The sequence below is a fragment of the Haliotis cracherodii genome, unplaced genomic scaffold (assembly GCF_022045235.1).
Source record: "Haliotis cracherodii isolate W230 unplaced genomic scaffold, xgHalCrac1.p SCAF_4, whole genome shotgun sequence".
NCBI lineage: Eukaryota > Metazoa > Mollusca > Gastropoda > Lepetellida > Haliotidae > Haliotis > Haliotis cracherodii.
In genome coordinates, this window is record NW_027266297.1 from 35,613,810 (window position 1) to 35,635,490 (window position 21,681).

Here is a 21,681-nt window from a genome sequence, read left to right on the forward strand (position 1 = left end):
TACTTTTATTTCTTTGAGTAAAGATAAAGCTTCTGTCAATTCATTGTATGCATGAGTAGGTTGTTTTATGCGTGTATCTAAGCAGCTTTTGCCAGGATTCCATTAAAACTTGAGACCTACAGCGGGTACCTGGGTAGTGTCGGGTAATAGGGGGTCAGGTACCCGGATGGTAAATTTCGAGTCGTCCCAGCCTAGATACCTGACTCAGACACAGTGTACTGACTCCGAGCCGACCAGCTCGTTTTATCCCCATTGTAGAGGACCAGGCAGAGTAACAACAATTACCATCTGTAAATATCTTTGGGTAGGATGCGGTCAGGATAAAATCAACGACCTTCTCAGAGCTCCAGATAAGCTTTTGGTGCTGTGGGTATTTTGCCCATGCATTTTAAAATCATTGGATATCAGTAATTCTATCTGGGTATTCAAATTTCTGTTACCCACTAGTTTTTACACATGTGGGTACCGGTATTTAAGTTAAATAATTAAAAACACTATTCATCTAGTCCCTGCAAACTGGTGTCTTGTGGGTTCGAGGGCTTTATGGGACTCAAAAATACCACGATACTTCCACAAGAAAGTGTGATGGCAAATGATTGTGATGTAACTGTCATCGTGGAGTTTGACAAGTTTGACGGAATGCCCCTTTATAATTTCAAAATAAGTTGCTGATTTGCTAATCGAATACACAGGGTTACTTCACAATATTTTGTAGAATTTTCCTATTCGGAATATTCTATAAGTAATACGTTACCACTGTTATACCGAGGCTGTTGTCTCCCACAACTGCTGCTATAGCGAAATCTACCACAGAGATCTCAATTACCTCATGCAGCACGTGCGTAGCCACCTAGCTGCCATGTGACACCCTTCACTCTTGTCTCCTGCGAGAGCAAGTGCTCGGGGGACGGACGGGCGGGCAGCAGCCCAGTGGTAACGTATTACTTATAGAATATTCCGAATAGGAAAATTCTACAAATTACATTAAGTAATACGTTACCACTGTTATACCGAGGCTGACTACCACAGTAGGCGGTGGGGAGCACCTACAACCCGAATCCTGACTGCTAGCGTTCCTTCCGACCAGCGGAAGTAAACACCAAGGCGGAAGCACTCGATGCGCATGCACCTAGCTAGGCGTTACCCTATAGGAATACCAAAGCACTGTCAAGCGCATACCGTAAGGCTCAATCGTCATTGCCAAAACGATTGGTGACTCCAAACGGCCCCACTGGATAGGTATTTCATCGCCGCAGCGGATGAGAACACTGTATCCGCGTGAGCTGAATCTTAGATCAGGTTAAACAGTCGAAAAGAGGGAAATTAATTTCCTTCAGACCGTATATCCCAGAGCAAGCCTACTTAAAGTATGCATTAGGCGCGTGACCTAATTCCAGTATTCGTAAGCAGGTATCACAAGGTTGGAATACACGACAGACAATTAAATGAATAATTGTCAAAATACAAATAAGGATAAAACACACAAAAAGCCGCCTCACCTGTGGTGTGAGTGCGCTGGTTTGCAGGACCCCCACTCCTGTACCCACGGCGTGGGAACATTGGAGACGACCCAGATTGACCACCGTGCAAGGACTGACGACTGCGGAGTTTGGAATTGCGCTGGACACACCCCCTAGATGACCGCTTGTGCCGCGATCAGCGGCCCAAGACGGTGCACCCCCTCCACGTCTTCATCAGAAACCTTTCTGAGGTAATGATTGGCAAAAACCGAGTCAGAACGCCAGTAACAACCTCGTAATATTCTGTGAACAGAGATATTCGAGTGTAGGGCAAATGTTGCCGCTAGCGCCCTGATCTCGTGCGGGTTTGACCCCGCTACCGGTAACCCCCGAGACCGGTACGCCAGATTGATGACAGAACGAAGCCACAACGCAATCGAGTTGCGAGTTATGTCAACCGTGCGATTAGGGTTACACGATATGAACAGACGGTCACGCCCTTGTCTACGTTCATTCGAAGCCTTAAGATAATACTTAAGGGCCCTAACCGGACACAGCGCTCTGTCCTCAGTATCAGCAGGATGTAAGATTTCTTTGAGGGATCTTACAGTGAATTCTCTCTCCGTTTGCCCGACTCTCTGATTCTTGGCGACGAAGCCCATGAGCAGGCCCAGGCGGACCGCTCCTTCGTCACCCCTATCGAATCGTACCTTGGCGACATCGAGTGCATGAATTTCGGATACACGTGCCGCCGTGGCAAAGGAGAGGAGAAATGCTGTTTTCCAAGTCACATGCCGGAACGAAGCACTATGCAAGGGTTCATACGGAGCTTCCGTAAGTGATTGCAACACTAGGGAAAGATCCCAGGCCGGTGCCCGAAGGCGGCCCTTCTTAAGATCGTGCTGTTTGAAACCCTTGATAAATATAGAATACTAAACGAGCTCCCGTGTAATACCAATTTTATGAAACGAGTGAATAGTTCTGGTATCTGACGAGCGAAAGCGAGTCAGATACCACAACTATTCACGAGTTTCATAAAATTGGTTTTACACGAGAGCGAGTTTAGTATTTTATTTATTACTTGTCATTTATAATGTTTTTAGAATTATACTGTTGAGTGTAAATAGGCTGACACCTACACGATCCTAATGGCATAATCCAATTGAGTTTAACAGAATAATACTTCAAACACGTCAAAAGTTGAAACGTATGAATTTAATATCATACAATGGTCCACCTTTAGGATTCAGGCGTTCGTCCCACAAACGTATCGTAGCGCTAAGGCTATCACAACTCACATAATTTAACTTAGACCAACGACTGTCGTTGCGCTACCGCACGATCGCCTTGTGGAACGGGGCCTTGCACCTCAAAGTTTACATTGACGTCACAATACCCGATGACGTAATTTGTGGAATTTTGTTGCACGATCCATCGGCGAAACAATGCCATGTGACGTCAGCCTAGCAACAAGGTTGCTGGGGTCATCGAGTGTGCATAAGCTCCTCCCAGTGATCTATCATCTCCACATACAATGTCGTTGAATACGCCAGGGGATGTTGAGAGCTTTCAATATTTGTTCGTGAAACGTGTTCCGAGAGTACATAAGCACGCGTTTTGGTATTACACAATGTGTAATAAAGCTGTATGTTTATTAAACGGGTGATCTCTTCACGGGCAAGTAATAATACCCCGTATCACCGGCTCTTTGGAGAGACTGGTACCCATAGCAACGTCCCGTACCGTAGCAACGGACGAAACATAGTTGGCAATGGAACCCCCGGAGAGTTTCCGGGTCTCTCGCAAGTGAGACATGAAACGAGCAATATCCTGCACAGATACCTTATCTGGCGAATGAATGTGATGTTTACAACACCACTTCGTGAAAATAACCCAACGTGCATTATACACCTTCTGGGTAGAATCACGATGCATACTAACGTATGCCCGAGACGCCCGGCGAGAAAAACCTTTACTCCTCAGACGCTCGGTGACAACATCCACGCGTGCAGATTGAACTGCCCTGCGTTTGGATGAAGCTGACGGGTGTGAGGGTGGATCAAGAGATCCGGTCTCACAGGCAGTGGAAGTGGCGACTGCGTGACCTGGGTCAGCAAGTCGGGGTACCACGATCTGTTCGGCCACATGGGCGCGATCAGTAACATTCGACAGCGAACTCCTCGAAGCCGGCTTAGAATGTGTGGTATCAACGCTGTCGGCGGGTAAGCATAAGCGTCCAAGCCCGTCCAGTCTAACGCGAGAGCATCGTGATCGATGGCCCTCGGGTCCGGGACTGGTGATACAAACAACGGGAGTTGATTGTTGAACCGTGTTGCGAACAGGTCGACCATCGGACGACCCAAACGTTCGCACAGCCACTGAAACACTACTGGGTTCAGCATCCACTCTGTGGGGCTCGGTTCCTGAGGCCTCGATAGAGCATCGGCCAGTACGTTCCGCACACCTGGGATGTGACGGGCGCGTATCTGGCACGGGACACTGTCCACCAGAGCGTAAAACTCGAACGTGAGATCGAGTAGCGAGTGACTGTGGGTTCCCCCCAGTTTGTTCACATAGGACACTACCGTCGTGTTGTCGGTCGCCAGCATGAGCCGGGCGTCGACGAGACGATGCTTCCAGTGATTGACTGCGTTGATCACTGCCTTGAACTCGAGACAATTGATGTGAAGACCTAGTTCGTCTACGCACCACAGCCCCGAGCTCACCTCCCCCTCTAGATGGGCGCCCCAGCCCACTAGAGAGGCGTCTGTATACAGGTTCAACGTGGCCCGGTAGGGCCGCATAGAGACTCCTGATAAGACATTGTAAGGGAGCGTCCACCACTCCAGATGCGGTCGGAGCCGATCCGGGAGGGCGACGGTCGCACTGTTCACCTCCGTTGCTAACAACTGGATTAAAAACCGTTGCAGCGGGCGGAGTTGGAGACGACCCCGTTCGGTGCAGTCCTGGGCTGATACAAGTAGCCCTAACAGCTGTTCCCAAAAGTGAACAGTCTGTTGCACCGCTAAGACTTTGGCAATCATCGCCTGAATTTTGTGCCACCGGTCTGGGGGGACAAATAGGCGATGGGACACCGTGTTGAACCGACCTCCGATGAACTGCAAATTCTGAGAAGGGGTTAACTCGCTCTTGGGGAGATTGACAATCCACCCCAATTGCTCCAAGAGCCGACGTGCGAAAACGAGATGGCGTGACAGGGTGTCCGTCATTCGATTTGCTACTAGCGAGTCGTCCAGGTACGCGAAGTACCGGACACCCCTCCGGTGGAGGAACCCCACTATGGGGGTGGTTAACCGGGTGAACAGCCAGGGAGCGGATGAAAGACCGAATGGGAGTACAACCCACTCGTAGTGCCTGCCTTGAAAGACAAACCTGAGATACTTGTGATGATCCGAGTGAATCGGAACATGTAGATAAGCATCCTTCAGGTCGATCGAAGCTAGCCAGTCGGCCGGCATGATCAGTGCTTTCAGGTCCGTCAAGCTCAACATTCTGAACTTGGGCGGCTTGCGCAGGTAGAACTCGTTGAACGATTTCAAGTTGTGAATCATTCTGAGTTCGGCACTGTCCTTCTTGGGAACGAGAAATATCCTGGAGTAAAACCCCGGTGTTATTTCTGGTAGAGCTAACTCCCGAACTGCCCTCTTCTCCACCAACCTGCCGATGGCATCGGCGAGGAAGGGAAGATCGGTTTCCGAATAGAAACCTGCCGACGGGGCAACGGTGAGCGGCGGATTCGCTTCGAGATCGAGCCGATAGCCGTACCGAATCGTGTTGACCACCCACGGGTCGTCGAACACTTGTTCCCAATTCTCCCAATAAGTCTGGAGTCTGGCTCCCACTGGGGACAGAGAGGGGGGCCGGACGGGCTGCGGCAGGCGCAACTGTCCAGGGCCAAGTGACTCGGGTTCGCCTACGGGCCAACCGAAGTTGGCGCTGTCGGCATACGAACCCCTCCAATGAGAGTCACCTGGAGGGGCCCTTGCCGTCCTTAGACGACTTGGGCTTCCCCCAGTTCCCCTTCTTCCCGCGAAAGGGCTGCTGAGAACCCTTACCGGAGCCCTCAGAGCGGGGCTTCTTCCCGGAGGAAGAAGGACCCGACCCCTTAGGCCTGCCGGACGCAGCATCCTGGGGCGCGCTCCGCTTCGGAGCGGCACCCAGGCGCCTATGCAAGGACCCCACAAGATCCAGTGTGTGCCGAGAGGCCTCGGCAGACACAGCGGCCTGTTGTTCCTTCAGAACCCCAGGGATCTTGTTATTAAACAGGGTCCGAGCAGACCAAGGCTGCGAAAGGAGCACCTCCTGATTGGCAGCGTCCAACCCTGAAGCAGCCAGATACGACTGGCGCCGAAGAAAATGGCACGTGCCGGAAACAAAGGCCGAAGCCCCGGCAACGTACTCCAGGGAAGCATTCAAACCGAGCAAGCAGTTGTAAATGCGCTGGTCTCGGTCCGTGGGAGAACCTTCGACCAGACTGGCCGCTGCAGCCAGGTATGTGTCTCCGTGAGACAATGCCAGCATGGAGTGTCGAGCGAGGGTGTCCAGCTGTTGCAAGGTACCTTGTGGTACCGTGGCAACCGGTGGGGCACGGACCCCCAAACGCTCCACATGGGCTTCCGCAGAAGGACCAGCCTCGGGAAAGGCAAGGTCATGTACTGGGAAAGACCCTTTTCTCCACGACGGGGGAGGTAACGGGAGACCCCGACCGGAGGCAGCCGTGAAGGCCTTCTCCAAAGAAGGCTTAATCCCGCGCAGCAAGGTTGATGCCGGGAAAGCCTTGTCGGACGTCTCGTCGTATACCTCGGAGTAACCCACGGAACCGTGGATTCCCCGCGGTATCGGCAGGGGCTTTGGCATGTCCTCGAAGAGGTCATACACCATGGCCACGCGGTCCTTAACCGATAGCGGAAGCAACGGTTCGGGGGAAGGACCGGTAACCACGGCAGCCGCCGCCGTACCGGTGGACCCCGCGTCCGAACCCGCGGCCACCGAAGAGGCCGGGGACGGAACAGCCAGCGGCCTATCTTGCGATAAGGCCGCCAGCTTGGAGTCCACAAGTTTCGACAACAATGCGGCGACGGAATCCCCAGACAGCCCGAGGGCCGCAAGGGGATCCGCCGCAGCCGAGGAGGTGGTACCCGCACGGGGACCCCGACCGGACGAACCAGCCACCACAGGGGTGGAGACGGACTGTACGTACAGCCGGTACCGCTCAAACTCCGCAGGCCCCAGACCTTCGCACAGGGTGCACCGGGTGTCCCCGCAAGGAACCCTGCACCGCGGGCAACGATCGTGGGGATCCCGGGACGACAAAAACTTTCTGCACACCCCACAACTCCGAGGAGCAGGGGTAGAGGGGGTGGATACTGGGGACATATCCATGTCAGACATTGATTGTTTGCTATAAACAAAGAACAAAACATGGTTACAACGCACGCACCACAATGATTCACAAACGAGCATTTTCACAAGAAAATAAACGAGCAATGTGAACATATAACATACACATATAACTTTTATTAAAGAAATAAGTTATGTTAACCCCCAAAACATACAAGAACAGGGGAAACGTAAAACACAACGTGCATACGCGAACCCCGCATGTATATAGAAAAAAGGGCGGGAAAAATTTTCCGTTTGGCGGGAAAATTATAACCAAGCGTAGCTACCGCAACGCCCCATAAAAGCACAGTTTATTAGAGAATAAACTATAATAAATATCACCAAATCTTCAGGAACGCTTCAGCAGGAGAAAAAACACGTCTTGCTTAGCAGACGAAAGAGACAAGAGTGAAGGGTGTCACATGGCAGCTAGGTGGCTACGCACGTGCTGCATGAGGTAATTGAGATCTCTGTGGTAGATTTCGCTATAGCAGCAGTTGTGGGAGACAACAGCCTCGGTATAACAGTGGTAACGTATTACTTAATGTAATTTGATGATACACACAAGTTTTATTTTTGTAGCTTATCTGTAATGTTCGTTGCGTATTTGATACGCTTGGATTTTATTTTACTGCATATTTCTGCATTTCTGATGCGTATTTGATGCAGATACGCAGCTTATCTGGAGCTCTGCTTCTGCTCTCCATGCAGACTCTTAGTTTTTTGGCTTGAAGAAGGAGTTGATAGACATCTGTTTCTTCTTATCACTTGGATCATCTCCAGAAGATTCCCTTTTCCTCTTGGTAACCTGAATCACATTGGTATTACACATTATGAAATCTAGCAGTCATGAACCTGCTTCCATTTTGTTTTGTCAAATCAGTTTTTAAAATCCTGGCTCAAATACAGGATCTGTGGCTATAATATTGAGTTCAAGTACCGGGGTATAACATCTCTGCCTCCAATCATTGTTTCACCAACTTAATGGATAACTATCAAAATATTGACTGTGGCATGGAGGAGTTACTTCCCTTTATTACAACTTCAGGAACCATTTGTCTTGTTTTGTTAACTTAATGGCCACATGATAATGATGTGTCAACATGTTCAAGTGACTGAAGATTACAGATTATAACGGGGACAACTGTGAAAAATTTAATATCTTTACATTTGGGTAAACAAAGAATTAAAAACTTTATCATCCTAAATATTTCCTCACCTTCTTTTTACTGTCATCTAAGGATTTCTCATATGCTTTGAAAATCTACAACAGAAATAAATAAATGCAATTAGATAGTGAAATATGGCCTTTTCAAGACAACTGCTGGGATTTCACAGCTGACAGTAAGACTGTGTACTTCCAAACAGATTTACGTGAACTTTCTTGGTTTCATTGTCACAACAGCTCCATTTGTTGTCCAAAACATTTTGAAACTATCCAAGTCTACTCTTCAATGTTTAAATATTACTTATGAACTGAGTTAGCAACTAATCCTTTGCTTTCTGTCATCATGAATAATTAGAGAAAACAAATTTAATATGTTCATATATAAGATAGCTATGAGATAAATCGCAAAGAACAGTGAAGAACGAAGCGTGGTTTATTTCACGATAAAACATTGTTCTATCATGACGTCATTTCTGGGGATTTGAACATGCGCTTGCAACTTGATGATGTTGAAAATTGCACGACGTTACTTTTAAGAGGGAAGTGGACTGTGAGTTGTTCCCCATAGTTGTAGCTGGGAGAGATATGACAATCACTATTACTATTAAGAGAAAAAGTACAGATAATCGGCGTGAAAATTGTTAGAATATTTGGGAAATACCATTCTAGTAACCAACTTAAAGCCCTTCCAAGGTAGATACAGTGAAAAGACCATTTCAAGGCCAGACTGCCAAATTCAGGGCCATGTCAAGCCTGTGCAAACCTTGGTAATCTATGGCTAATAATTCAGAACTAATATCACAACAATAAAACATTATCAGTAACAATGTCTGCACCTTCTTCATCGCCGTGGAGACAGCAGCCTCCAGGAACTCCTCCTTGGTCACCCATCTCTTCTCCTCGGACTCCGTCTCCTCCTCCACCTTCTCCTCCAGCACTGTCACAGCCTCCACGCTGTACGTCTGATGGATGTGTGAGAAGATGTGGACCACCTGGGTATGAAGGGGGAGTGTTCATCAAATGGAATCCCTTGTATTATTTTACTTGTTTGTTGCCACAGTCAGCAATATTTCAACTATATCCTGTCAGCCAGCAATAAATGTGTCTGGCTTTATGCCTCTTTGAACAAAATTCCACATACGAGATAGTGACCAAGTTGGGTACGCTTTGAACAGTATTCCAGTTATATCATGGCGTGTCAGTAGGAGTAAGGCCCGAAGTGATACAGGTTTTAGATGCTTACCACTTTGGTGAAACCAACAAGCACGAGTGTGACGTTGACAAACCTAGTAACATATTCAGGGTGATTCCGGGATTCACGTTCATAGGTTTGTGGCCTGGCTAAGGGATAGAAGACTGGACCACCTGTGCCCTCAGTAAATAAATGAATTGGTAAGCCAAAACAGGTCAAGAGCATGATCATGCCATCAAGTATGGCCAAACACAATCAACCAAGTCTCACACCACCTGATCACCATCACGACCGGCTCCTAGACAAGTACCCAGAATTAGAGTCCTGTCAGGATCTGTAAAATTGGTCTTAACCAACCCATGCTTCTCGTAAGCAAACAAACAGGTGGTCAGGCTAACCGACTTGTAGATCGATGCTCACATTCACTGGATTGTCTGGTCCAGACTTGATTATTTACAGACCGCCGTCACATAGCTGGAATATTGTTGAGTGTAGCGTTAAACAACAAACAAACAAACAATACCATGTGCAAGGGGCATGACCCGAAATCCCCACAAGGGGAAACAGCAGTCAAAGAGTCAAGACCAGATATGTTTCAGATCTTAGACTTGTCGTCTCTTCACAGAAAAGTCCCAGAGATTTATTATCTCCATTTTATGTGAACAAATCGGAGACACATCTTTACAAGCTCCAAAAGCGTCAGACTTCAACAGTTCTCGACTTGTAGAAGTAGTGTTAAGTTGATGGAGAGACGAGGCACAAACTCGACATGTCATAACATGAAAGGCTCAGTTCCTGGTGAGCTAACAAAAGTGTTACAGCGTGGAATGGTGTCTCACCTCCCCAACACTGTGTTTCTCCTGCACCGCCTCGATGCTTGTGTTATACTTGGAGTCGATGATGTCCAGCATGTCCGGGGCTTTCATGTCTTCCTCCATCGTCTGACTGGGAAACTCCCACAAGCCGGCAAGTAAACCTGGAAAAGAAATAACATCAAGTTTGTTTGTTTCTTGTTTAAAGCCTCACTCAGCAATACACAATATATATTTTAGCCTCAAACACTTCTATTGCATATCAAATAGACAAACACGAAAATAAGTTCATTTTTTTCGGGAACATGCAACATGCGTCCATGTCTGCTTGGACTAGTCTGAACTACTGCCGGTTTCATAGTGCTAGCAGATACCATGCCACAGTCTAACATGAATACCCCACTAAGACACAGTATACTGATTCCGGGCCGACCAGTCCCTGTTTTATATCCTGAATGCCAAGGGCCAGGCAGGGTAAAAACAAATACTGCCTTTAACGTCTTTAAGTACGACGTGACTGGGAGTCGACGTCTCACACATGTAATCCAATACATCATGAACTCATACGTTGAACACTTTGGTGTTCATTGATATTCTGGGCTGCTGGTCAGGATAATGATTCAATACCTCATACCAGGACCACTTCTGGCGTCCACAGCCATTATGTTGATGGAGTATTGGTAAAATTAGCTTACAACCATACGCACTCCCTCAGTTATTGATACGGCAACGTGGAGTTGCCACACACAAACGGTGTCAAATCTATTGTTAGAAATATGTCGAAGGTTGAAATCCTTGTCACGTAATAAATCAAGAATAACAGTGACCATGATTTCAGATTACAAATTAACCATTGAGCAAGTAAAAGGTTTGATGATATGACAGCCGAGTTATGAATATTACTTTCCCAATTCTAGGAAGTAAGCTGGAAATACACGAGTGTTACCCACCTTTCTTTGGCCTCTGTACTATCAGGAACCTGTGCTTGTCATCAGAACACTTCTTACACAGCACGCACACCCTGGCGTTCTCTTGTCGTGGAGGTTTCTTCTTGCCCTTGCGTGGGTAGTTCATCACACCGAGGCTGACACAATCCGAAGCATACCGGTACTTAGAGATCGACCAGTCAATATTATAGGAGGGCCAGGGACTACAGTAGATATGTATAAGTCACTGCTTCAAGACATACCATTTTATACTTTGAAAGGTGGAGTAATTTTTTAAAATAATTTTACCAAACAATTTGGACATCAAGGATGCCCAGGACAAGCTTCATAAATTTTGTAAAACCTGACACAAAATGTCTTTTTAGGGAACATTCTCATAACAGACCTCTAACAGCACATGTCCTAATTAAGTTGTCCATAATCTTTTGACATTGTCTGAGCATTACGAGGATATAAAATACAATACCTGCTGTCCCAGGGCTCTTCTTTGTCAAAACATAATTTACAGTTATCAGCACCTGTGACAAGACAAGAAGTTTAATACAAGCAACTTGACCATAGAAATAAAGGGAAATCAATAAGAAAATATTTAATTTTCAAATTCAACATATACATACATCATACAAGATAAGATTTTCGTTTTTCTTCTCTTTGTACATTTTCTCAGTCAATATGCCAGGATGTAGGTAATAAACTTAAAAATAAATGTGAGTATTGATTTGAAATTAACTAAAAAAATCCTCTTGAATTAAGTTATGATAAATACAAACAACAGGATGTTCATAATAAGTGTATTTTTAACCAAACAGTATTAAATGGTTGTTTTTAGCTTCTATCTAATTTGGTGAAATAAGCTAATCACTTATCTTGTATCCTAGCAACAAGAGGTGAGGTGAGGTGAAATGGGGTTTAACGTCGCCTCCAAGATTATTGCACTTATATAGCGACGTTCATGCACGTGTGTGTGGCTGCTTGTACTAGTCCGGACTGATGCCGATTTATAATGCTAGCTCACTGAGATACCATGCCGCAGTTTAACATGAATACCCCACTCAGACACAGTATACTGACTCCGAGCCGACCAGTCCTTGTTTTAGCCCCTTAATGCCAAGCGCCAGGCAGGGTAAGAACAAGTACATCTTTTGGTATGACGCGGCCGTGGATCAAACCCCGGACCTTCCTCTCTCCAGGCAGGGACTCTACCACTAGACCAAGGAGGTGGCCCCTAGCAACAAGAAGACTTACAACATTCAATGTCAAGTAGAGTCTCAGTCTCCTCCTTTTTGACCACCTTTTCCACCAGTTTACTTGCCGACATCTGCCTCTCTCGCTCGACCTGCAGCAGTATGTATAAAGAAATGAACCAGTAAAATACAGTGTAGGCCACACTTAGTGTTTTACTTGCTTTATGGATCCGCCGACTGTAAATTTTGATGAATTAGAAAAAAAAAAAATTCAGAATTTGCTTTTTCTTTCCCTGCCAATATGCTGATAGCATATTGCACTCAAAAATATTTTCTAAACAAGGACCCACTGAAGTTGACATATATCTTAAACATGGAAATCAAAATAAAGTTTGTTGTTGTTCCTGAAACTGATAGGATGCATAGATACACAACAGCATTTCCACATGATTCGTCAGGTTTGCATTGCTTAAAACAACAGCTGTGTTGCAGGCTCCCCTCCCACATTAAACCATTTTCACTTTTTTACAACCGCCAACCTGTAGTGGAGCAGAAAAAATTGAATTGCTTCCTCCACCCCATACTGACAGGTATTTTCCTGTGAAAAAACTGTAAAGCAAGTATAAAAAGTGTGGCCTAACTTTAATTATCAGATTTTTGTCACAAAACCCATCATGTTGGAGATCGAAATACCGACAACAATAAATGTCTGAAAAGATTTTTTAAAAGTGATTTCCTACCCAAATGTTTGCAGCGGGATAGAATAAATTAAGAAATGGAGAAATGACAGTTCATTTTTGGTCTATGAAGCCAAACAGTTACTTCTCTTCCAACCTTGATCTACTTTGGAGGATTTTAAAACTGAAGTAATTAAGTTCATATGTTGGGGAGAACTCATTCCACATTTGTGACATTTTGAGTTGGTGGATCTGTAAACCAGGCAAGTTTTACACTGATGTACTGAGCAAGGCAGGCATATTAATGGATGCACATGTAAAATCATGAAGACAACAACCATGTCTCTCGATATCATTAACTTTGTTGTTTTTCTCATGAACACATATCAACATTAACTACAATTAGTTTGATAACATAGATTCCACAATACACAGATGAATTTCAGATCAGAGTGGCTTGAATGTAATGCATTAGTTTTCAAATGTCAGTTCTGTCAAGGGTTCAGTGGCTGACAGTATGGTTGCTGGAGTTACCTCCCCTACCTGACAGAGGGCCCTGCACTGTTGTCGGAGTGGACAGGAAGAACAGTCGGGGGACTTAGGCGTGCACACCGTAGCACCCAGCTCCATCACACTCTGGTTGTAGTCTCCCGGGCGATCTGGGTCCACCAACATGTTTGCATGTGACCTGCACGAGAAACAGCTTCCAGCATCAACTTTACAACAAGAGCGTGGTACACAATCAGCTCCACACACTGATGCAAGGCATCACAGGAACAGCGGTCTTTGGGGTGGTAACCCTCAAGCTTTGAGCAACTAATTGAAAGGGAATAAGATGATAAAAGATAGCAAGGGAGATCATAGCCATTCATTTAATATTATACTCTCCCACAGAAAAGATTACTGGTCAAAATTCAAATGGTAAAGCATATCCAGAGGGCTCTACCCCCCATTTTTGAAAAACCAAACGTAGTATGTTGTCGGCAGTAAAATTATCTGAGAGAAGATTTTGATATTTTGGACCCCTCCCTTTTAAATATGCTTTTAAAATATTTTCTTCGGGATACCAAACAAAATGTGATCACGACAACTGTTTATCACTATTAATCTTGATTTTGTAATAAATTTACCATTCACACATTCTGACATGGTGCTCTCTCTTGTCAATCATATTTTGTCAAAATGTCTGCACAGGATGTTCATTAAAAACATGAAATGGCATAAACATGATAAAAAGTGATTTATCTAAAGTTGAAAAACTGTCATTTCGAAATATTACATCCTCTGGTAAAGAAACTGAATTCTTAATTATCAAAAGCGTTTAAGAACATGTCTTGTGTGAGAAAACGCAGCTCCAATAATTTGTCACATCGCCATATACATAAGCAGATAAGGAGAAATGTTTCAATACTAGGTTGGACACTGGATTTCCACGAGAACATTGAACTGTAGTATTACCAGAAAGTATCCATGGTGTGTTGATTGGTGCTGTCGGCGCCAATCTGTCGGAGTCGAGCCAAGACTCGAATCACATTCCCATCAACCAGTCCAGTAGCCTATAATACAGGGACAATCAAATTTGAAGGCATACAGGCTAATAGAGTGAGTGAGTGAGTTGGGTTTAATACTGCTCTGATGAATATGCCAGTCATATCACAGCATGTCAGCTTGATGTTGGAGGAAAGCCTGAAGTGATGCAGGTTTCAGACGTTTACCACGTGGTGCTGACAAACCTAGAGGCTAATAGAAAATACACATTAACAAGACTAGGCGAAGTTATAACTTCAGAATATTGTCCTTTAAACTTCATGGTCTATGTTATAACTTTGCAATGCCTTATGGACCCTGCAGTGTAACAGCTTATATCACAGTCAAGAATGTCAGCTACCGGTAGCTTAATGCCACTTTGAACAGTATTTTACTTATATCACAGTCTATCTATTTGATGTGCGTAAGTCTTAGACATTTACCATTTTAGTGAAACCCATGAGCACAGGTCTGGTTCTGACAAACCTAGAAATATAATCTTGGTGAACTGGGATTCAAACCCGCAATCATAGGTTTCTGGCACTCCCAAGGGACGCAACTTTGCACAGGAAATGTTGGCGCCTTAGACGACTTGGCCACCCGTGCCCCTTGTCTATTGATGATATACCTTGTTATATGCTATAGTAGCTAATAATAGCCTCTTTCAAGGCCCCAGCAGTGTAGCGGCCTGTACCATGGTCTAAATACTATCTTCACTGTATGCTATAGATGCTATGGCCTACATCATGGTCTGAATACTAACCTCACTGTATGCTATAGATGACATGGCCTACATCATGGTCTGAATACTAACCTCACTGTATGCTATAGATGCCATGGCCTACATCATGGTCTGAATACTAACCTCACTGTATGCCATAGATGTTATGGCCTACATCATGGTCTGAATACTAACCTCACTGTATGCTATAGATGCTATGGCCTACATCATGGTCTGAATACTAACTTCACTGTATGCCATAGATGTTATGGCCTACATCATGGTCTGAATACTAACCTCACTGTATGCTATAGATGACATGGCCTACATCATGGTCTGAATACTAACCTCACTGTATGCTACAGATGTTATGGCCTACATCATGGTCTGAATACTAACTTCACTGTATGCCATAGATGTTATGGCCTACATCATGGTCTGAATACTAACTTCACTGTATGCCATAGATGTTATGGCCTACATCATGGTCTGAATACCAACCTCACTGTATGCTATAGATGTTATGGCCTACATCATGGTCTGAATACTAACCTCACTGTATGCTATAGATGCCATGGCCTACATCATGGTCTGAATACTAACTTCACTGTATGCTATAGATGTTATGGCCTACATCATGGTATGAATACTAACCTCACTGTATGCTATAAATGCCATGGCCTACATCATGGTCTGAATACTAACCTCACTGTATGCTATAGATGCTATGGCCTACACCATGGTCTAAATACTAACTTCACTGTATGCTATAGATGCCATGGCCTACATCATGTTCTAAATACTAACCTCACTGTATGCTATAGATGCTATGGCCTACACCATGGTCTGAATACTAACCTCACTGTATGCTATAGATGCTATGGCCTACACCATGGTCTGAATACTAACCTCACTGTATGCTATAGATGTTATGGCCTACATCATGGTCTGAATACTAACCTAGCTATGCTATAGATGTTATGGCCTACATCATGGTCTAGGAATACTAACCTCACTGTATGCTATAGATGCTATGGCCCCAGCAGTGTAGCGGCCTACACCAGGCAGTTCCTTCAGGAGGGTCGCCGCTGTCTTTGGCATCTCACCATCCAAATCATCTACCACCTGAAAACACAAAAGCAAAAACACTTCAGATGTTGTTACATACTTACACAAAGCCAGGTTATGAACAAAAGTAAGAGGAAGTTTAAGGGTATCTTCTTCATAAATACATCCCAAAAAGTAATTTAACTAATTCAGCAGTAAACACTTTAATCTTATCAATGTTCTGCTAGCAGCAAAAGTTCATAAAAAATAAGTAACATTCTCCTAGAAATAGTGATTATCCAGGGGATGATATCTAGATTCTATTACGGTTAATACCCTGACAACCTAACCACCATAGCTTCAGTTCAACAGTGAGGCCACTACATCTTCTTGTCACTAACTTAGCAAAACACTTCTTCACAAGCATGTTCAGCACAGATCTACATTCAAAAGCACAGTCTGTACTTTAAAAAAATAAAATAAAGTAAACATTTTTGGAGGTTAGTGGCAAATGAAGCAATCTCATTAAAATCAGATCTTAGTTTTCACTACCGCTAAACAAAGATCTCAGGACATCCCATAATGGGTCACATCAGAACGACCTTTCGCGAATTTTGACCTACCAATGAAATGACGACAAGAAATCGACATTAGCCAATCAGAAGGCAGCTTTCTCGTGCTTTACGACACTAGTTTCAAACTGGCGACTACGCTTCGAAACATATTTTGACGCATTCTCGATTAAAAAAAATTAAAACTGATAAGAAGAACATTCTGGAATGGCTAATAGATGGCCTAGGTTGTATGGATATAATCATAAAACCTGTAACTGTCGTTTGGAATATCCCGTGTTAAATATTTTGTGATTGCATGATTAGAAAACACATTCCAACTGTCACTTTCATGATCTAGTAAGCCTCGCTCTGATTGGTTGGATGAAAGGACGATCTGACGTGACGTAATGGGATGTCCTCAGATATTTGTTTAGCGATAGCGAGAACTAAGATCTGATTTTAATGAGATTGCAAATGAAGAGAAAGGAATAAGGTTCTTAAACCTTTCGATGGTTTGTAGCTAAAGAGATGTGCTGTAGATCCTACACATTGACAGACTCTAATAATGTGTTGATCTGCAGTCACCAGTCGTGACATAGAACGAAGAGGGGATAGCAGGTAACCCCACTCCATACTTGTCAGAAGGTTCAGCAAGGCAGCCAGTGCTAGTGTTAGTTACAGTGAAACTGCCTCTCCTGACAACGACACAGTGCATATATACACCTCACCTTCTGTGCTCCCTCGTGGAGTCTGCGACCTCGGGAATAGTACCCCAGACCGGACCACATCTCGTTCACTTCCTGCAACATGACATAACATTACTGAGCTTGCTTTATATCAAAGTCTGGGCCAAAAGAAGTTAAGTCTACAAGCCGTAACTAATAGTTTATTTTTGTAAAGCACAAATGTGTTGGGGTGATAATGTAAATTTGCAGTCAGCGGTATAAGCAATTTTTTGCTTTTCAAACTAGTCATGTATTTTATTTCACTTTTTTAAGAGTTGGTATTAAAAGTTTTCCCATAGTGGTAGAAGTTGAAGCCAGAGAGCCAATTGTCATGTAAACTGTTAGAACATACAAGTTAGAGTGCAACAGTAGAATCACTGGGCGGCTATTTGAACTTACCTCGAGCGTGGCCTTGGCTAAATCTTGAAGAGTTGGCCATTTCTGAAACATCATAAAGTGATTCACTATTAATCTTAATCTAACCCTTATTTGTAACTTGGTAAATACAAAATACCAAAATTCAGATGGGGTGAATAAATTCTGCTCTTACATAGAAATAAGACTGATTACGTTCCAAAAGCTGACCATCATGTGACTGTGAGAGATTATCATATCATGATGTACATGTAGCGGCCATAAAATTTCCGAGTCCCGTGATGGGATTCGAACCACGGACCTTCTGATCCGAGGTCGGACGCCTTGTCCTCATGAACAAAGAGGTTAACCCCGTCAGCAAGCTGACAAGGTAAGGATGTCATCTGTAGGATGACTCCACGCCCTGCTACATACTTCCCCGTCAACAGAAGGCACGTCCCGGGCCACATAGTAAGATACTGAGGCTTATTTTGCTCAAATTTAATATGAACGTGCTCAGCCCCACGTTGGGCGCCAATGTAGCGGCCATAAAATTTCCGAGTCCTGTGATGGGATTCGAACCACGGACCTTCTGATCCGAGGTTGGACGCCTTGTCCACATGACCAAAGAGGTTAACCCTGTCAGCAAGCTGACAAGGTAAGGATGTCATCTGTAGGATGACTCCACGCCCTGCTACATAAAGGATCACAGTGAGAAGTTACAGAGGCAGCGGTTACCTTCATCCACTTGTTGTAGTAGTCGATGACAGTAGCGACTTGTGTCTGTTGTAACATCACCTCCGACACCCACACTACAACAACACAATGGAACGTCCTATACTCTGTCTCATCACTGTTCTCATTGGAATAGGTTTCTCAACAACAATTTGGGAACCCTCAATTTTTTCATCTCTGTATCTGGGAGATATTGCTAGAAATGTACTGGTTTAATGGCTTTTACTGAGGAAAGTTGTCCAACTGTTTCCTATTTCTCGCTTTGCACTGCTTGTATTCTCACATGATTCTGTTTCTTATCCAGAATAGTATTACAGTCAACAACTGTTAGGTCAAATATCAAATTTATCATTCTGTAAATCTTAAAAGTACATAACATGATAGCATTTCATATTTACCTGCATATGCCCTTTGGTTCAAATCTGATCTGGTTGCCTGAAATCAGATGTCAAGAATAGTGTTGATGAAATAAACTATGTTACAAACTAAGCAGCAATCAGTGTACCACAAGCACACAAGCATGAAATGGGATTTAATGTCCCGTTGAAGATTATTACAGTTATATAGCGATGTGCATGCAAATTTGAGCGTTCTAGCCCACCGCCCCCATCAGTCAATAGCCAACATAAAAAATAAAAAATAAACTTACTGGAGGTGAGATTTGCATTTACCGCAATTTCTATTGTCTATGCTCCATTGTGTCTATGGTGTACAGGCCCATAATCTGATAAGAGAAACATTCTGTCACCCACTCAATCTGTGATAGAGCTGGCTTTCAAAGAACTGTTTTGGTATGAGAATCCCATAGCTCTGTACAGCATTATTTGAATACCTACCAGTACAAAAGAGTTTTTTCAGGTAGCTAACAGGACCAGAGTTAAAGAAAAAAGTATACTTCTGGATATCACCTCATGAGGTGAGGTGAGGTGAGGTGAAATGGGGTTTAACGTCGCGTCCAAGATTATTGCACTTATATAGCGACGTGCATGCACGTGTGTGTGTGTGTGTGTGAGTGTCTGCTTGTACTAGTCCGGACAGATGCCGATTTATAGTGCTAGCTCACTGAGATACCATGCCGCAGTTTAACATGAGTACCCCACTCAGACACAGTTTACTGACTCCGAGCCAAACAGTCCTGTTTTAGCCCCTTAATGCCGAGCGCCAGACAGGGTTACAACAAGTACCATCTTTTAACGTCTTTAACGTATGATGCGGTCGGGAATCGAACCCCGGACCTTCCGCTCTCTGGGCGGACACTCTACCATAAGACCACGGAGGCGGTATATCACCTCATGAAGTTTGAAGACAAGATGTGTCTGGTCAAATACAAGCATAAATTACCATTTTCCTCCATGGTAGATCTCTCTTGTTTGCATCATACCAAGACAGAAGATTCTCTCGAACTGCAGAGATCTCTTCCACTTTGAAGTCATGGACAGGTGGGATCTTCATGTCATCTGTTTCACCTAGTGTCATCAACAGGTCACTTAATTCTTTGACCTTGTACATAAGTTATCCTTCAACAAACTGTAAATTAAATGTCTATTTTTGATGTTGAAGACTACTTTGACTACAAAGAACATTATATTCATCAGAATATGAAAGAGGAGAAGAAGATTGGAGGTGGTAGGAGTATGGGATGGGTTGGGGAGGGGTGTGAAAGAGTGGATGGAGACAAAAATAATTGCCATAAATGATGAAACATTACACAGTCAGTTCTCTTGTTCACATGTATTCATCTCTTGGGTATGACACTAAGTCCCCAAATAAGTGGCTAAATTTTTAAAGATCAGGTGATAAAAATGTGTGAACTGTCTGATTGTGTGTCACCATGCCCCAGTGCACAGATTGTGGAGTATGCTATCAACTTTCAAACATTCAAATGCTTGTTTATCTGACCAAGATTTGATTAATAGTACGTAATGTAACCGAAACATTGCTGATTGTGACATAAAACAAAACATTCCCTCAGTCACTCCATCAAATGGCTGGTGATATATTACATTCATTCAAGATATCAAGAGATGTGTTAGGACCACAATGAATATTCATAATTGGCAGCAGAGCAAACTTTTTCAGGGATAAAATATGGCATAGCACAACAGGTGAATGTGTTTTTAAAGTCTTAACAGCTACGAGTATTCAGAATATGTAAAAAATTACAGGAAATAATGTCCACAGAAGCCTGGTAGCAGTCCTCATGAGCATGATGCGAGTGACAGGTGTGTACATTGGGCACAGCCACAGGTAAACTACCTGTCAAACATGACACCCCCTTAAAGAGTACATTTAACAAATGCAAGTATCTATATCTTCAACACATCTAATACCAGTAGTGATTCCACTTCACATATTCAATCATAACTACCACACACATATATCATAATATATGTTTATTGTTCAATATATACCTTTCACTTTGGCATGTTTGGATGAATTTTCTTTTCCTTTTTTTACTGTCTTCTTTCCAGAGAGTGATCGGTTCCTGGCCATCCTGGAGATTATTACAGTTGGTAGTTTTCGAAGTATGATCTATATTGGAGCTGCAAAATTATCCAGAAATAAAATACAAAATGGATGGATGAAAAAAATCCATACGTTCCTCACTGTGCCAGTGATGGAATGAGAGTCAACACAACAGGTTTTAGAATACAACTCTTTGGTTAACGAAGACTTTGAGGAGTTGCACAACCTAGACCCTAGCTCTGTAAGTACATTGTGACCCTAGCCCTGTTAGTACATTGTGACCCTAGCTCTGTTAGTACATTCTAACTGCAACTTTAAGTGAGGCTGATGTGCATCTCGACAACGGACCCCTGAAGCAGGATCGTTGTATTACTGAAACACCTGTGATCTAGGCCTAGACATGATTTCTTTCCGACAATACCCAACTGTCATAAGTATTTTGACACACCATCAGTTAACCTATGTCCCACGGTACAAGGATAACAATAAATCAGTTCCCGATTACGGTTAATGTCATACCTGCTAGCTTCGAAGCACTTCCAAATTGTATAACTCAAATACGGCGGGAAAGCAGACTACACCGGAAGTTAAGGGATCAGTAATTATCTTGTGTTTACACGTACACGTAATCGCCTCTTTTCGAAATATTACGAGTTTTTGAAGGACAGTTATCCCTTCTTTCATTGTTGAATGTTTTAATAATGACACG

At 43.9% G+C, this 21,681-nt stretch overlaps 2 protein-coding genes across 2 annotated transcripts; both read right to left on the reverse strand.

Annotated features, from left to right (window-relative positions):
* Nucleotides 1-5,248: 5,248 nt before the first annotated feature.
* On the reverse strand, nucleotides 5,249-6,362 carry LOC139480351 (uncharacterized). The gene has a single exon (XM_071263414.1). The coding sequence runs from the start codon at nucleotides 6,360-6,362 to the stop codon at nucleotides 5,448-5,450; it is 915 nt and encodes a 304-aa protein (XP_071119515.1). The 3' UTR covers nucleotides 5,249-5,447.
* Nucleotides 6,363-7,578: 1,216 nt separating this feature from the next.
* LOC139479061 (adenine DNA glycosylase-like) lies at nucleotides 7,579-21,531 on the reverse strand. The gene is made up of 17 exons (XM_071261811.1): nucleotides 21,492-21,531; nucleotides 20,918-21,049; nucleotides 19,848-19,972; nucleotides 18,905-18,941; nucleotides 18,510-18,583; nucleotides 17,817-17,858; nucleotides 17,421-17,492; nucleotides 16,103-16,216; nucleotides 14,302-14,399; nucleotides 13,387-13,531; nucleotides 12,228-12,318; nucleotides 11,449-11,500; nucleotides 10,986-11,119; nucleotides 10,063-10,199; nucleotides 8,868-9,023; nucleotides 8,083-8,127; nucleotides 7,579-7,671 (listed from the first exon to the last, which is right to left on the reverse strand). The coding sequence occupies exons 2-17, from the start codon at nucleotides 20,997-20,999 to the stop codon at nucleotides 7,579-7,581; spliced, it is 1,497 nt and encodes a 498-aa protein (XP_071117912.1). The 5' UTR covers nucleotides 21,000-21,049; nucleotides 21,492-21,531.
* Between the last annotated feature and the right edge of the window lie 150 nt (nucleotides 21,532-21,681).

Bases quoted from the DNA above. Each gene is read 5' to 3' on its own strand.
- LOC139480351 (XM_071263414.1), bottom strand. From the start codon at position 6,362: ATGGTGTATGACCTCTTCGAGGACATGCCAAAGCCCCTGCCGATACCG.
- LOC139479061 (XM_071261811.1), bottom strand. From the start codon at position 20,999: ATGGCCAGGAACCGATCACTCTCTGGAAAGAAGACAGTAAAAAAAGGA. The intron at 17,493-17,816 runs GTAAGTTCAAAT...GTCATGTTGCAG, and splicing joins TAGCCAAGGCCACGCTCGAG to GAAGTGAACGAGATGTGGTC. The intron at 8,128-8,867 runs GTGCAGACATTG...TTTCTGTTGTAG, and splicing joins TCTCCACGGCGATGAAGAAG to ATTTTCAAAGCATATGAGAA.